The 18,278-nt window shown below is 44.7% G+C and overlaps 1 protein-coding gene across 1 annotated transcript in view; it reads right to left on the minus strand.

The window, feature by feature from the left end:
* Nucleotides 1-265: 265 nt before the first annotated feature.
* Selenoi (selenoprotein I) overlaps nt 266-18,278 on the minus strand; it is a 34,994-nt gene continuing 16,981 nt past the window's right edge. Inside the window, exons 4-10 of the mRNA XM_059248691.1 lie at nt 17,907-17,981; nt 13,730-13,992; nt 12,073-12,181; nt 7,500-7,548; nt 5,074-5,254; nt 4,020-4,205; nt 266-600 (exon numbers count right to left, since the gene is read on the minus strand). Of these exons, the coding sequence (XP_059104674.1) occupies nt 502-600; nt 4,020-4,205; nt 5,074-5,254; nt 7,500-7,548; nt 12,073-12,181; nt 13,730-13,992; nt 17,907-17,981 (962 nt within the window). The 3' untranslated portion in view covers nt 266-501. The remainder of the gene's footprint in view (nt 601-4,019; nt 4,206-5,073; nt 5,255-7,499; nt 7,549-12,072; nt 12,182-13,729; nt 13,993-17,906; nt 17,982-18,278) is intronic.

Below are 18,278 nucleotides of genomic sequence, written 5' to 3' on the forward strand. Positions count from 1 at the left end.
GAACCACCATGATTTGGCAACTAAGCACTGTTGTTCAGTCACTGGTATCTCTGGCCAAAGAGACTTTTTTTTGACGCTTCTCTACATTAGATTTGGGCTGTCTACCATTTCCGCAGCTAAAGACCTTCTATAAAGCATCAAATATTAAGACATGCTGTGGCTACCTGAACATTATTAGTGTTCCTGAATCAATCTGGGGGCTTTAGACATAAAAGTAAAGCATCCTTAACTCTGTATGAGTCGAAACATTATGGACTCATGAAGCTAGGAACATTTAGCTGGTTTAATGTACACTGTGCTTAACCAAAATGTTTCATGGTTTTATAAAAAAATAAAGTTGGAAGTTAGAAAATCCAAAATTCCACAGCTCAGATCATGTTCATTCCTGCTGTCCACATGCCTGCCACACACTGCGATCCCACATGGGTCAAGCAGACCAGTTTAGTCCGATGGTGATGGAGGAGATATTTACAAGCGTCTATTTACAAGACTTCCTGAAGATTACAGGCCGACGTTCTTTTCTTCCATTCCTAGTCAGTCTGAGTTTGGTTTCCTCAGTGAAAATGGGTAAATTTGAAAATGGCTGCTCAGCTGCTTCACCTACAGAGAACCAAACACAAGACAGTTACAACCCGCACCGGATTCTTCTGGGACATACTCAGAACTCACCCTCTCAGACAGAACCTTACCCACACAGGAAAACTGCAGGAACAAAAAGGTTCTACTGAACCAAGTTCTAGTCACTCTAGTGGAGCCTTCTGGAGCAGACAAATACACACTCAAACCTATTGAGGAACTATGTGATTATCAGCCCTCCAACAGCTTGTAAAGAAAACAATTGCCTTGATATGTTAGACTCGGTAGTTAGCTTCTTATAAAACTCTGCTAGGAAATGCTTCCTAGCCTGGATAAAACAGTAAAAAATTAGGTCTGTGACTCTGAAGGCCGTGTTGGCTAGGGTATCCCCGGCAGGGAGACAATTCAATACTTTTCATTTATATGTAAGTCAAGACTTTGTGTGGTCTCTGGTTAGAAGTAATAAATAGCACAAAGATGGACAAGAAAGATGTTCTTCCTGTTAGCATGTTTATTCTCTAGATTCCTTAAAATTATCCTTTATTTTTTTAAGTTTGATTATTTTTGTCTGTGGGTATTGCTTACATGTATGTTTGTTCACCATGTGTGTTCAGTGCCCAACAAGTCCGGAAGAAGGCATGTGATCCCCTGGAACTGGAGTTACAGATGGCTGTGAGCCTTCATGTAAATGCTAGGAACTAAACCCAGGTCATCTGGTCCACTGAGCCATCTCTCCGGCTCCCCTTTTTCATTTTAGATTTATGTGGGGAGAGGGGCACATGTGTGCCACCGTGTGCATGTGGAGGTCAGATAACAGGGCACAGGTATGGCTCTCTCCTTCCACCAGGAGGTTCTGAGACCTGGGAACATGCAGCTACTTTACTGGCTCCATGAGAACTCATTTTTATTTATTGCTGTTGGATATGTGCACAGTACATGTGTGCTATGTCACACTTGTGGACATGTGGAGGTCAGATGACAACTCTGTGGAGTCAGTTCTCTCCATCCATCTTTATGGGGGTTCCAGGATCAGACGCATGTTACCAGGCTTGCAGGCCTCACCTGCTGAGCATCTCACAGGCGCTACTGTCCAGATTCTACCAATAAATGTGTACTTCTTTCATAATGTAAAAAAGACTGAAGGCTGCAGTGGGGATCAGTGAGTAAAATGCTCACACAGCACGTGTAAGACACTCGGTTCAATCCTCAGCACTGAAAAAACATTGGTACTGGGGCTCGAGAGACGGCACAGTGGTTAAGAACGTGTACTGTGCTTATAGAAGACCGGAGTTCAGTTCCCAGACCCACACTGGCAGCTCATAACTGCCGGTCACTCAGCCCCACAGATCCACAGGACCTGATTCCCTCCCTCTGGCTTCTACAGGCACTACACTCACATCACAACTCCACACACACAACAGGCATGTGTTTTGGTGAAATGCAGTTTCTAAAGAGATGAGTCTAGCCAGGTGTGGTGGCGGCACACCTTCACTCCAGCTCTCAGGAGGTGAAAGCACGTGAGGCAGAGCTACATGCCTCCAGGCCTGTCTGGTCTCCAGTCAGTTCTAGACCAACTAGGACCACACTACTGTGGTGGTATTGTGTTCCCCAAAATATTGTGCACCCTAATAAACTTATCTGGGGTCAGAGACAGAACAGCCACTGGATACAAAGGCTAGAAAACGGTGGCACTCACACCTTTAATCCTAGCATTCCAGAGGTAGAAATTCCCTCTGGATCTCTGTGAGTTCAAGGCCACACTGGAAACAGCCAGGCATGGTGACTCACGCCTTTAATCCCAGAAAGCGAGCCTTTAATCCCAGAGAGTGATGGTAGAAGGCAGAAAGATAAGGCGTGAGGACCAGGAACAAGAAGCATTTGGCTGGTTAAGCATTTGGCTGGTTAAGCTTTCAGGCTTTCCAGAAGCACAGTTCAGCTGAGAGCCATTTGGATATGAGGACACAGAGGCTTCCAGTCTGAGGAAACAAGATCAGCTGAGAAGTTGGCCAAGTGAGGTTAGCTGTGGCTTGTTCTGTCTCTCTGATCTTCCAGTGTTCACCCCAATACTTGGCTCCAGGTTTGATTTTATTAGTAAGAACTTTTAAGATTCCTGCTACACACTATATAGTGAGACTTTGGAAATTACAAGACACTGGCAATAGCATTCATTCTATCACTCCTATGATCAATGAAAGAGCAAGATAACGCCCAAGAAAATTGGCAGAAAGCATATAATGAATCTTTAAAAATAAAAATATCAACCATTATCTGACATCAGTTCATCAGGTTTCTCACAACAATAATCCAGAAATAAGGACGTTTGGTTCGTCAAACCGACTCTCAGCAGGTCCCCTTTCAAACCAAACACAGGGAGCAGGCGCTAGAGCGGCAGTGTGGATGTACACACCGGTTCCTGCAGTTATCATCTCAAAATGACACCAATCAAAGACAAGAGTGTTTCAACTCGTTCATACCAACGATGTAAAAACTAAATCACTCGGGAAATCAGATCAACTGATGAGGACTAGTAAACTGGGTACTACGGTTTTTCATTATTTGCTGATAAAGGTAAAGGCTCCTGAGATAAAAGCTGAAATATTGCAAATGACTTCCTCTAGTCTAAAATTCTAGTCTGCCCGAGCTGGCCAGTTGTTTTTGTGGTTGTTTTGTTTTCTAAACCTGACATAAGGCAGAGTCACCTGGGAAGAGGAACCTCAACCGAGAAATGCCTCCATCAGACTGGCCTGTGGGCAAGCCTGTAGTTCTCTTTCTTGATTAATGATGTGGGAGGGTCCAGCCTACAGAGGGTGGTGCCACCCACGGACAGATAGGCAGTCCTGGGTGCTATAAGAAAGCAGACTGAGCACACCACAGGAATGAACCAGTAAACAGTGTTCCTCCACGGCCTCTGCTTCAGCTCTTGCTCAGGGCTCCTGCCCGGACTTTTGATGATGGACTGTGATATGAAACAGTAGACGGAAATAAACCCTTTCTTTCCCGAGCTGCTTTTGGTGATAGTGTTTATCACAGCAACAGAAACCCTATTCCATTTCTCACAGGATTAGGAAGAGACAGGGGAGTACTATAAACCAATGTTACTTGTTTTCCCCAAATTAAATTAGTAAGCAATAAAAATGCCCTAGGACTAAATGAGAAACTAACCGGATTATTTGGTCTCACATAGTGAAAAGCACAGACAGTGTTTTCTCAACAAGAAAATTACTTATACAACGATTTAAAATAACAGCTCATTACCCATAATCACTCACTTAAAAATAATTTGTAGTTGGTATAATCAGTAGAAAAGTGTCTGAAATTACACACTTACATGTCACCTAAACCTTGGGCGCCTGTCTCCTCCACACTCCTAGCTGTTACACTAAGCCAGCCTCCTCTGCAGTCTCCCCATCGTCTACATTCCTGCTCCGCTCTCCATTACTCACCACTTGTACTCCGTAATGGATGTGAGCCAGAGTGAAGGCTGCCGTGAGCCCGTGAAGGAGAAGACTCTCCAGGTGGGAGGCTGCCGCACCCACGCTCACTGTGGTCACCACCAGGAAGAGAGGAAGCAGCAACCAGTTCAAAGTCGGGCACCGAGTGCTGCTCATTTGGCAAACGATTAGCTTACACTTGGGAGAAGCAAGGAGAGAGGAGGGAAAGAGGGCATTGGTTAGAAAGCACTTTCCAAACCGGCCACACTTCCAAAGCTGCTTTCAAGAATACTGTCAATAGCTCCAACTGCTCAGGGCCCCAGCTGGCCCGAGCCCAGCCTTGAAGCACTGATCTCGGGACCATGTCAGAAGAGAAAAGACAACGCAGTAAGGCTGTCTGCTGGTTCATCTCCACCACGAGCTGGACTAGACTTAGAATGGTCTCGGAAACACACCTCTGGGCATGTCTGTGCAGAGTTCCCGAGAGGTTTAGAGGGGAGGGAGGACCCACTCTCTGTGGACAGCACTATCCATGCGCTGGAGTCCTGGACTGAGTAGAAAGAGAGGGGAGCCGAGCACAGTCCCTAGCCGCTTCCTCACGGCAGTGGACCCACACTGTGACCCTGACACCATGACTGCCGGCCAGGATGAAGTCTTTCCCTTCTTACAGCAAAACGAACCCTTCCTTAAGGGAGGGGCCTGTCAGGTTCTCTGCTACGAGATGAGAAAAGAGCTAACCTAGATGCCACAGAAGGTATTTCCTCACAGTGTGGTGACAGCTGAGATAGGAGAAGGAGCTCCCAATTTTAAAACTGTGCCATGTGAAGAACAATTTCCAAACAGCCCCTTAAGCCTTGACACAACTGAACTTCCTCATGGAATGACAACCTCCGACCTCTGACCTCCAATCAGTAATGAGCACCTTTCAAAGCTGCTTTGATTCTTTTGCTGTTTTGTTATTTTGGTTTTGTGAGATGTGGTCTCGTGTAGCCCAGGCTGGCCTTGAATTACAGGCATAAGCTACCACATCAGGCTTAGGTGATTTTTTAAAAATAAAAAGTCTTACTGTGATATTGGCAAAAGCTGTTCCAACCATGAAGTAGAATATTCTAGGGTGGATTTCTAAAATATCTGAAGGAGAGCGGAGGATCCACACTGTAGACAAAACGAAGAGCAAGCACGGAGAGAAGAGAGGGACCATGGCTTCATAAACGGAGCTGTGCTTCAGGGTGTTGCTTTTGTAACTTCTGAAAGATCAGTACAGAACTCCGTTACATCTAAGACACACACCTGACAGACACCTACCGTCTCCAAACTCCTTTCACATGTATTCTTTTTTTTTTTTTTAAAGATTTATTTATTTATTAATGTATACAGTGTAATGTCTGCCTGTAAGTCTGCAGGCCAGAAGAGGGCACCAGATCTCATTACAGATGGTTATGGGCCACTATGTGGTTGCTGGGAATTGAACTCAGGACCTCTGGAAGAGCAGCCAGTGCTCTTAACCTCTGAGCCATCTCTCCAGCCCTCACATGTATTCTTAATGTCTATTTACAGTCCCATAGCACAGAGAACAACATCATTAGCCCCACTTTAAAGACAGGCTAAGTTAAGACGAAATGCTCTAAATGTATTAATTGCTACCAAGGCCAGGATTACAACTGAGGTTCCGCCTGATCAACACCCCCCCCCCCTTCCTTCGTTTCTCTATTTTAGACAGGGACTCACTATGTAGCCCTGGCTGGCCTGGGACTCACTATGTAGATCCACCTGCCTCTGTCTCCAGAGTGCTGGGATTAAAGTAAGGTACTACCATGCCTGGCCCCTTTCTTACTTTTTAAACCAAACAGTCAACAGAGAGGGGGGGGGGGGGCTTAGAGCAGTGGTTCTCAACCTGTAGGTCGTGACCCCTTTGTGGGGGGGTGACCCCTTCACAGAGGTCACATATCAGATATTTACATGATGATTCATAACAGCAACAATATTACAGATATGAAGTAGCAACGAAAACAATTTTATGTTTGGGGGTCACCAAAACATGAGGAACTGTATTAAAGGGTTTTGGCATTAGAAAGGTTGAGAAACTACTGGCTTGGAGATTAAAAGCCCTGACTATTCTTCCAGGGGTCTGAGTTTGGTTCCCAGCACCTACATGGAGGCTCACAAACATCTGTAACTCCAGTTCCAGGGGATCTAATACCCTCTTCTGGTCTCCCTGGGCAACAGGAATGCACGTGGTACAAAGACATACAAGCAAGCAAAATACCCATATATATAAAAAAAAAAAAAATTAAAGGGATCCGGATTTTAGGGCAGATATATTTCACACAAAAGACCCTGAAGAGAGACGGCCAGCACCTCTCGGTGTCTCTAAGTACACTGGAGTAATCCAGCATGCCCGCTCATGTGAACAGGGCTCCTGTTCTAGTCTTGGTTTAGTTACTGATCACATTACCTTGGACAGTGTGTGGCCCAATCAAAGCCTCATCTATAAGAGGAGGAAATGACTCGAATGATCAGTATGGCTTGCCAATTGTAAATGCTATCACTTTTTTATTATTGTTTTTTTTAAAGACAGGGTCTTACTGTGTACTGTTGGCAGACCTGGTACTCAGTACACAGCCCAGGCTGGCTGGCCTCAGCCTCTGAAATGCTTCGATTATGAGTGTGCCCCACATCTGACTTAAAATGTACCAGTTCTATAGATGACAGTCATCACAACAGAAGCTATACAGAGCCTGTCTGGACATGGATAAGAGTCTGGAAGACAGAGCTGAGCGCTAAGGGACTGAGTAGGAAGAACAAGGTAAAATAACAGGAGCAGAGGAAACAGCCAGAGCAAAGTTACTGAGATGTGAAAGAACAAAATATATTTGACAAAACAAGGCAAGGCAGGACAGCCAGCAAAGATGGGGTGTGCACAAATCGGAATGGAAAGTCCACCTCTATCCTACCTCAGAACCATTCCCCAGTGTGAGAACGGCAGCATGACGTTTGGTCCTAACCCACCCACACTCAGAAGTGTCACCTCATTAACGACACCGTAATTCTCCATAACAAGAATGTGAGCAAGTCAGTATTTCACAAGAAAATACCCACTCCTTCTAGGGAGATTCACTCACAAAAGTGACAAGCTCGAAGCCGGCTGAGCCCAAAACCTTCACAAAGGACCTGGCCGTTTTACAGTATAGCTGAGCTGACTACATTAGCCAACAGAGACAACCTCAATGATCACTTTCCCACTCTAGATCCGAAAGAGGCTTCTAAACCTTTTCAAAATGTCCAAATCACAAAAGTAAACACTTAGCCGGGACTGATGGTGCGCACACCTTTAATCCTAGCACTCAGGAGGTAGAGGCAGGTAAATCTCTATGAGTTCGAGGCCAGCCTGGTCCACAGAGTGAGTTCCAGGACAGCCAGGGATACAACACAACTGTTAAAGATTGCCTTTTCTTTTTTTTCCCCACAACTTAAAAAAAAAAAAATACTTACCTAAAAAAGTTTAATAAACTCATTGGAAGAGTCACACATAATGCACAGCCTAAAAAGAAGAATATTTAAATTATTATGAATTTCAAGAGTGATTATTTTACAGTAACTGCATCCATGAAAAGTTTGGTATTTTAGGGCCAGTAGTCTTCATGTTCAAGCTCATTACTAGAGGAAAACTCCTTGTCTAAAGGGCAGTTACAGGTGAGAGAGGTCGGTACAGTCTGTGACCGTCTGAAGTGACCAGCCTGCACTTCACTTCGGCTTGCCATCAACTGCTCACAGAAACAGGACACTCTGGGCAACCTGGCCTTCCGTGCCTCGTTTTCTTCATTTTTGGAACAGAAAAATAGTAGTACCAACCGCACAGAGCTTGAAAACTGCAGGGACTGTTATACATAAAGACACCAGAGCAGCACCCAAGCAGAGCAGACTGGAAATCGATGTGAGCTACTCCAAGGGGGGAGGAGGGCAGACACCACTCGGGATCTGCTGCTTCCTGTTTATCTTTAATCTTCCCAGAACCTTCCGCTCTCTCCCCCGCCCTATCCATGCAACGTTTATTTATCTCAAACCTAAAAACGATGCGTGGACATTCTGAGAAAGCCCACCGACTGGGGCCCTACGGCACAGTCACCCTGTCACACGCCATCATTTGCCAGGTTCTAGAGCTGCTTTTCAGTTCTTAACATTCACCTGCTCACCCTGCCCCCAGGAACTAGGCTCTTGAAATCGAAGCACATTAAGCATGTAGACAGTCCGTGTTCTACGTAAGTTACCAAAAGACAAAAACCACCTTTATTTACTCTCTAAGTGGACTTTACGTTCTCTAAAGAACACTGAACTGTTAAAGACTTATCTCTTAAACTCTAAATTTCAAGTACACAATGGAGATGGAACCCATAGATGCAAACCTGCTTTTCATATTGCCATAATTTAAGGCCAGACTTAAGGCCAGATAATGGAATTGCTACAGAAAAATCAGATAACTCGTTTAAAAAAGTGAAATGAGATATAATCTAAGAGTATTGTGGCCACAAAAAGTATCTTACTCCTCACATTTCTAACTTATCACATAGGAACTTAAAAAAAAAAAAAAAAAAACAAGATGGGGGACTAGAGAGAGACGGCTCAGCTGCTGGGAGCACTGATTGCTCTTCCAGAGGACCGGGGTTCAGTTCCCAGCACCCACACAGTGGCTAATAACCACCTGTAACTCCAGTTCCAGGGGATCCAGTACCCTCTTCTGGCCTCTGTGATACACGGACATGTGTGCAAACGAAACACTCATGCACACAGAATTAAAAAATACAAACTAAGCCATCGACATGGGGCTGAAAGATGACTCAACCGTTAAGAGAATCCAGGTTCAGATCCCAGCACCCACATGGTGGCTCACAACTATCTGTAACCCCAGATTCAGAGGCTCCAATGCCCTCTGCTGGTCTCCATAGGCACAAGACATGCACACGGTACACAGACATATATGTAAACAAAACATCCATACACATAAAATAAAACTAAAAACAAACAAACAACAAAAAATTCCATCAAGTTAAAAAGTATCTTAAAGGGAAGTTTATGAAGACCACAAGTGAGAGAATTGTAATTAATCAACCCAAAGGATTAATGCAAACAAAACACAGGAGCCCAAAGGCAGTGTTCAAGAATCCTATTGGGAAAAATGGGCTAGCGTATAAAAACACACAGGAAAACAAATATAAATGGTTATTTAGCCTAGGTAAGTTCATTCATGAGAAATACAAATTGAAACTATTCCAGTGTATCATTTCTTACCCATTGGTTAACAAACCTGACAATATACTACATGGTGAAACTTAAACTATAAATAAACAACTATAAATAACAAGCATTTTCACAACAAAAAAACCCCAACAACACTATGGAGTGGGATACGGAAGTGTTCAACACAACTGCAGGTATTTGTCTTTCGTTAACAATTCTACTTCTAGGAATCTCTACCACACTAGCCTGGCCAAAAATATGAAAAGACACAAGCACAAGACTATTCACTACGGCAATGTGTGCGAGAGCAAAAGCCTGGAGACGATCCAAACACTGACTGAATCACGCCGGTATATCTCTACACTAAAGTATCAGGAAGCTGGAAGAAGAGATGAGGAAAACCTCTAGACACTATCACGGATGTACTAGCAAGTGTGAGTGTGTGTGGGGGGGGGGGGCACAGAGGGGAAGCTACAAACAAGGTGATAAAATGATGCATGCTTTCCTAAGCCATAAATTAAAGCTAAGAATACGGCTGGAGAGATGGCTTAGTGGGTAAGGACAAGGCCGACAACCAGAGTTCTGTCATAGTGAAGGAGAATTGTCCTCTACACACCTCTCTACCTCTCTCTCTCTCTCTCCCTCTCCCTCTCCCTCTCCCTCTCCTCTCTCTCTCTCTCTCTCTCTCTCACACACACACACACACACACACACACAAATAAATATATAACAAATGAAAACTAAGAATGGGTGAGGGAAAAGGAGAATAGGTAGAATATAAAGCTATACTTCTGAGCTGGAGAGATGGCTCAGCGGTTAAGAGCCCTAGGTGCTCTTCCAGAGGACTTGAGTTCAATTCCCAGCAACCACATGGTGGCTCACAGCCATCTATAATGAGATCTGGTGCTCTCTTCTGGCATGCAGGCAGAATACTGTATACATATTAAATAAATAAATCTTTTTTTTAAAGCTATTCTTCTTTGAATATATTGCTTTATAGATTTCACTTTGTAATCATGAATATTTTTCTATAACTATAAAGAATAAATTTCCAAAGAAAGCCAATCCTTATAAGTTGAAGTAAAATTTAAATGTATATATATCCAAAAAAGGTGTCCCAACACTAAGTGGTACCTTTATTATCAGGTTCCATTTGCAATCATCATTTTGACTTTACATGGTATTTTCGTCATCAACTAACTTTAGTCCCCTAGCTGCCTGCTGAACGAATAGCTAAACAAAGATCAGCAACGTCTGTGAGTACCATTAGGTGAAGAGTAAACACTAAGTTAGGACTGACATACAACACCTGAACCCTCTCATCATTATAACAGAGACACCCAGACACTGTGAGCTTCCTGATGATGGGTTCACATTCACTTTGGAGTTAGCCCGGGGAAGTATCGGGAGGACAGCGGACTGTGCACAGGACAGCACGGGTGGTATGGAGAGCAGCAAAAGGCAAGGGTCCTAGAGAAAATACTGACCATCTATGAACATAAGATGTACACACACAGGCTACTGATCTGTTGCTTTATCTAAACCCAGCCCTGCCTGTTCTTGCTGGGGAACCTCGGGAAAGGACAGAAACTACACAAGGCTTAGAAACTGCCGATAGGCACAGACCTTTCGTGGTCTGGGCCACACACTTAGAAACTGCCAATAGGCACAGACCTTTCGTGGCCTGGGCCACACACTTAGAAACTGCCGATAGGCACAGACCTTTCGTGGCCTGGGCCACACACTTAGAAAACACTGTTTTATCTACCAAATGTTTATCGGTATAAAGTGGTTCATTTCATTTTCTTAAACCTTGAGAAAGTCACTCTTCCCCTCCCACCATTTAGTGACTCTCTCAAACAAGCAGTTTGTCCCATGGAGGTTTGCTACATTTTATATTTAAATGTTAAATTTAAAGAATATAGAGACATCTACTGTCTGAGGCATTTTTAATCATTAACCATGTGCTTTAATGGACACTTCAGCCAGGCATGGGAACACATATCTCTAATCCCAGCACTTGGGAGGCGGGCAGGAGGATCAGGAATTCAAGGGCTTGGTTACATAAAATCCTGACTCAAAGAAACAGAAAGAAAGAAAAAAAAATGGGGCTGAAGTGATGGGGTGGACAAGAGCCCCCGCGAAAGGAGGGGTGGTACAGGCTGGAGTAGATGTGGTGGCTTCTGTTTACCATGTAGGTTGCCTTCTCAGGGAGTAACAGGGCACAAAAGTGGTAACCACACCCCAAACCCCCAGTGTTCCCCGACATAGCACCAAGGTACCCAAGAGAAGAGAGGCTTCATTTTTCATAAAAGTCTCCATATTTCGCCGGGCGGTGGTGGCACACGCCTTTGATCCCAGCACTCGGGAGGCAGAGCCAGGTGGATCTCTGTGAGTTCGAGGCCAGCCTGGGCTACCAAGTGAGTTCCAGGAAAGGTGCAAAGCTACACAGAGAAACCCTGTCTCGAGAAAAAAAAAAAAAAAAAAAAAAGTCTCCATATTTCATCTACTCTTTCAAATGAACAATTTTCAACTTGAAATCCACTAAATGTAGGTCCTCCAATACAGTCCAGACTACGGGGGAAAGCAACTTTACAAAGCTTGTGTGCTGATCTACTTTGGCATTTCTGTCCGATTAGGAAAAGCCTGCTGCTCAACAACAAAACTCCCTTGTTTTCTCTAACATTCTCGTGGAAACCCTGTAGGGCCGTCGGGCTGTTCTGCTCGCTGGGGAACAAGGAGAGAGTGTTATCACTTGCTATGGTCACACACTGGCTTTTGGTAGGTAACAAAGTGATGTTAAAACAGGCTTCGACATGGAGCTCCTTACCAATAATCATTGCAGTGAATAGGTCTCTATATAAGAAATTAAACAGGAAAGGTTCATACCAGGCCTCAACTCCCACCACTGCAGTCACTATGTAGACAAAAGAAATAGTCTGGAAGGAAACACAGACAGAACAAGGCAGCGTCAACAGCTGAACAATAAGGAAGCCAGCAGTGCATTACGCATCATTAAGTCTAATCAAAGTGGTTACTAAAAAGGGCTTAAATCTGCTCTGCGGTCAATCTTCTTCCCCCTCCAACACTGCCATTAAATAGCCGCCAGGTAGGCAACGCAGGCAAGTGGTCACCATCCGGAGCCCTTCAAAGGCAGCTCACAAACCGGTTAGGTCATAGGAGGACTCGACTTGCCCACCTAACCAACTCCATCAGCAAACACGTGTATCCAGGTTCCGGTTTCTCTATTGGCTTCTTATGGCAGACGGAGAAACAGCAGCACGAGAAGCCGAGAGCCCAAGGCAGAGAATTAACACAGGTCTATGCGACGAGACAAAGCTCTCTGCTCGATGGAGTCGGCAAGGAGGACAAATGGCCCACAATCCAGTCCTATGTGCACTTTCTCCAAAACATAAAATAGAAATCAACATGCCTAACTAAACCATGTTTAAGAACATTAAGAAGGCCGGGCGGTGGTGGCGCACGCCTTTAATCCCAGCACTCGGGAGGCAGAGCCAGGAGGATCTCTGTGAGTTCGAGGCCAGCCTGGGCTACCAAGTGAGTTCCAGGAGAGGCGCAAAGCTACACAGAGAAACCCCGTCTCGAAAAACCAAAAAAAAAAAAAAAAAAAAAAAAAAGAACATTAAGAAGTTATTAAATTTTAGCATAAATGATGGCATTGTAATTATAACATTTTTAAAGATACTATCATTTAGAGATACATTATAAAATACTTAACCACATTTCCTGTAAAAGAATTAGGAAAACACAGACAGCATTCACGATGCTAGAGGCCATGTGTAGGTAACTGCTAAAGTTAAGGACTAAGTCCATTAAAGGTTCACTGTCACGTTTTACTTTTATATGTTTGAAACCAATGATGTGCTGGGTGGTGGTGGCCCGGTCTTTAGTCCCAGCCTTCAGGAGGCAGAGGCAGACGGATCTCTGTGAGATCAAGGCCAGTCTTGTCTACAGAGTGAATTCCAGAACAGCCAAGGCTACACAGAGAAACCTTGTCTCAAAAACAAAAACAAACAAAGAAAAAAAGAATCCAATAGTGCTAGGAACAGAACTTATGGACTTTTACATGTTGGGCAAGTACTCTAGCACTGTGTTACATCTCCATTCCAGAAAAAGAAAATGTTACAGCATCAATTCTCTCTCTTTTTTTTTAATCTTTATTTTTAAAAAAATTTTTAAATTTTATGTGTGATTTGCCTACATGTATGTCTGTATACCATGACTGCCTGGTGCCCAGGGAGGCCAAAAGAGGACATCAGAGCCCCAAAACTGGAATTACAGACAGTTGTAAGCCACCATGTAGGTGCTGGTATTGAACCCGGGGCCTCTGAAAAAAGGAGCCAGTGCTTTTAACCCTCCCGAGCCACCTCTCCAGCCCCACACATCAGTTCTAACTTGCTAACGCCTAACAGAGTGAAGGGCAGTAAACACTCCAAAACATGCAGAGCATTCAGGGCAGTACTTACCACTTGGCTAATGTCATAGCCCCAGGGCAGGAAAAGAACGCCTGTGTTATACTTTTCCCAGTGAGACAGGATGAAAGAAAACAGAACTACCCAGAGCAGGAGGTAAAGGACGAAAACACTGACGCCAGTCGGTCCACGTCCGAAGATGGAGTACACAGTCACAACAAAGTAAACACATGACCAACTATCCAGGCCATGGTCAAAAAGCTCCCCTAAAGGGGTGCTGGAATTGGTTCTGCGTGCTTGTTTTCCGTCTACTCCATCTGCAACAGAACACAGAGCACAGACAGGTCAACAGCTGGCCAGCACGGAGAAATCAGCTTCAGGAAACTGCTGGAAAGACACAAAACCAGTCATCCAAATGTTGTGCTGCTCTGAAGTACTCCAGAGTCTACTCTAGAGTTCCTGCAATCCAAACACCTCAGAAATAAGGTAGTTCCTTCTTAAAAGATTATTTATTTGTTTGTTTGTTTGTTTATTTGCACTCGAGCGCACACACTTGAGCCATGGGTGTGTAAAAGGTGCCAAAGGCCAGAAGAGGGCATTGAATCCCCAGGGGCTGGGATTACAGGTGGCTGTGAACTACCTGCTCTGGGTACTGGGAACAGGACTCCAATTCTCTGGAAGATCAACAGCACCCTTACCCACGGAGTCATCTCTCCTCCAGCCCTACAATTTCTCAAGGTAGAATCTAAAAACTCACATCATATGACACTGAATGGCGTCATTTCAGATCTAAGAAGGAAGCATTCTAGTTGGAGTCCAGACTCCTCCACACAGGGCACAAATCTCAAGTTCTCACAGCACTCCCACGGTTGCTCGTTACGATTCTCTAACTAACCACTTCTTGCTCCAGGAGTCAAAAGGACTTCAGTCATCACACTCTTCTTTCTCACCCTCTGTGAGCTAAGGGTCTTTCTTCACAGCTCTGCTCTTCCCCTCACTTGAAGGCAGTCAGCAAATACTATGACTCAACTGGTTGAACCTGTACATCGCACTCACGATTCTTGGTGCCATAAAAATGACAAGAAGGGGCAGGAGAGAGAGCTCAGCCGTTAGGAACACTGGTTCATCTTCCAGGGGACTCGGGTTTGAGTCCCAACACCCATGTGGTGACTCACAAGCATCTGTGATTCTAGCTCCAGGGGATCTGACAGCCTCTTCTGGCCTCTGCAGGCACCAGGCACACACATGGAATACAGTCACATACACAAGCAAAACACCCCACATGTGTACAATTAAAATAAATAAATAAAAACGAGAAGACTCTTACAATTGAGTTTGCCCTTGGAGTGTTTAAAACTGAGAAAGGGACAGAAGACAATCACTAAAGGCATGGTGTGTCACACACCATGAAAGAGGCCGAAAAAGGCAAGGGTTCCCTTCAGACAATCTAGACGGGCCTTTAGAACACGCTGAAATGTGAGTGGGGACATGAGGACTGAATTGGATTTCAGCAGGTAAGAGATACAGGAGTATGCCATTTCAAGAGGAGAGAAGTGCTATCAGCAACATGGCTGGGATGGAAAACCACAGTGCATATTCAGAAGCCCTGAGATGTCGGGGAGCACAACTCATGCTCGGAAAGTGTGAGCAGTGGAGTCTGACTAGAAGCCAGTAGGTGGAGGCAGTATCAGAAGGCTAAAAGAGGGCTTGAGAGCTGACTTAGCATGTGCTGCTCCTGCAGAGGACCCAGGTGCGGTTCCTAGCATCCACATGGCAACTCACGACCACCCTTAACTCCAGTTCTAGGAGATCTGATGCCTTCATCTGGCCTCCTCAGACACTTGACATGCGCATGGTCCACATACATACATGCAGGTAAAACATTCATACATCAAAAACGAAAGAAAAGTAAACCACCACACTTGGTTCTCTACTAAAGACAAACAAAACAGAACAAAACCTCTAACAAGAGACCTGAGCCACTCCAAACGCTTTAGGGATTAGACGTATGACTAGAAGGACAAGAGACAAAGTCATGCTTTAGCGAGTTTCGCTCAAACAGTGATTGACAGGCTGGAAACAGGGGCCCTAGTCGGTTAGCCTAGCTAGAGGGGGAGCACCACGGGGATGAAAAGCTGGTGGCTGAGGAACGGTAACAAAGAAGGACCAAAACTGGGGTGCAGGGGTGCAGACCTCCACTCAGGTGACAGAGAAAGGAGGGTCTCAACTGGAGCTGAGCCACAAGCGACACTTTTGGAGAAAACCAAACAAGTAAAACTGAGAGACTACGTCAAGATGAGATGCACAAGAGACCCAGGAAGACAACTGCACAAGTTTCCAGCCTGGGTACCAGGAGAGCAGCAGTGTTCTCACAGAGAGGGAAGTGGAGATGAAGCGGGGCGGGGGCGGGGCTCACGGGGTTGGGATTCTTTTCTGCTCCTATGTAGCTGAAACAGCTTTAAAAAAAAAAAAAAAAAACTTGGCCGGGCGGTGGTGGCGCAAGCCTTTAATCCCAGCACTTGGGAGGCAGAGCCAGGCGGATCTCTGTGAGTTCGAGGCCAGCCTGGGCTACCAAGTGAGTTCCAGGAAAGGTGCAAAGCTACACAGAAAAACCCTGTCTCGAAAAACCAAAAAAAAAAAAAAAAAAAAATTTCTCTTATTCACTGGCTTAACAATTTTCTAATTTCTGTGCAACTCATATGGTTAAACCATCAAATACACAAAATACATATTAATTAGATTTTGTGCATTTTTTTCAGCAACTTCATTCCAGCTCCCTACGTTAGGTCTGAGTATGTTTCAGAATGTAATTTTTTGCTTAGAATGGTGGTGATTTATAAGCTATTCCATTATTATGAAAGACATGCTCAACCCTAACGAAACTACTACAGTGCCAAATAATTGTTGGAATACTCGCGCAGCCACACTTAATAAAGACTGTAAACTGCCTCCTGTTAGCTCAGGACTAGTTCTGCAACAAAAAGCTTGTGTCAAGTGGGGCTCTTTGCAGAACTGTGGACCTGAAATAACCGGAACACGGAGCCTTAGCAGGCAGGCTCGTATGAAATGCTGTGGCTAGCAAGAGCTGCTCACAGGTCACCCCGTCTTTCCCTAGTCCTCAGGCAGCCCTTCCAACGAACGCCATTGGCAGCACTTCAGAACCTGCTCACCTTTTCTAACAAGTGTAGAAAGCCTCTACTCAAGCATGTAACCTTTAGCTAAGGTTTCCCTGGCTCTTAGAGACCTCACTGATCTCTTCTCTCTTACGGCTCTCGCCTCCAACCACATCAACACTAACGCGCCACATTACACTGGTTCTGCAAGAACAAATCATTTTTATTTGAAAAGACTTAAACAACTTGAACTTCAGGTCTGCTATTTTACATGTATTTGAAAACCAAATATTGAACTGCTACTGTGTGCCAGGCAGTGTTCTAGAAACTTAGGATGTAATAGTAAACAAGAATAAACTCAGTCTTAATATCTACGTCAGGATTCCTTGCCAAACTTAAGGCAAAAATAGTGTCTTACTCCAGGAGCTGGTAAATCTGTGGTAAAGGCCCAATAATGGATACTTTCGGCTTCATGGTCATACTTCATGGTGAGACTCGGCTGCAACTCCTCAACAGACCTTTACTGCAGGAAGGCAGCCACAGAGAGCACATAAGGAAACGCACACCGACCGCTGTGCTCCAGTAAAGCTGTGCCAAGGGAGTCCACTCTCGTCAGGGGTGTGGTCCTTGGTAGGCTGCCCAGATGGCGCTCACTCCACCCATGACATATGGCAGCACTGACTGGGCTCAGTGGGTAAAGAAGCAAAGAGGACATGAAGCTGGGAAGAGGATGCGGAAGGGGCTCCGAGAAAGTTGAGGAGTGGGGGTTGATACAACCTAGACATATAATATGTATGTAGGAAATTACTAAAGAGCGCTGGAAATTTTCCTGAACAACAAAAATAAACCACACAACAAAAAACATCAACCAAAACCTTACTTCCAAAAACACAAGTTATCCAGATTTGGCCTGCAAGCGGTCGCCTGCCAATTCCTATTCTATTCTGAATCCCTAGCAGTGACGCTGCTTTTCATAGATTCAAAAATATAAATGAACAAGACATTAACAGACCCTAGTTAAAATGAGGAAAGCATAGAATAAAATGATAATCTAATGAGTGTAGTCTTGCTGATACGCCAGCCACGACTAAAGGAGCAGTTAGTTGCCAGCTTCTTACCTAGAGTGTAGGCTACAAAGTTGAGGATGCCCACGACAATCCAAACCCAATCAGGTATATGCTTGTGACCTGGTGCTGTAAAGGGAAGCAACCAAGATTTTAATAGTCTAACTACAATAGCTCTCCCCACCCCACCTGCCGCCAGTGAGAAACGGGGCTACATGTTAATGAGAGGTTAAGTTACTTCACAACGTATTCTGATGCAGAACTAAAATAGTGAAAGTTAGCAGGTCCCAGGTTAGTAGGACTCAGGCCTGTAGTTCCAGCTACTCAAGAGGCTCAGGTAGAGGGATTCAAAGTTGGAAGCCAGCCCGGGCAACTCAGTAAGACCCTGCCTCAAAATAAAATTTGAAAAATTCAGCTGGATTTAAA

Source organism: Peromyscus eremicus, chromosome 22 (assembly GCF_949786415.1).
Source record: "Peromyscus eremicus chromosome 22, PerEre_H2_v1, whole genome shotgun sequence".
NCBI lineage: Eukaryota > Metazoa > Chordata > Mammalia > Rodentia > Cricetidae > Peromyscus > Peromyscus eremicus.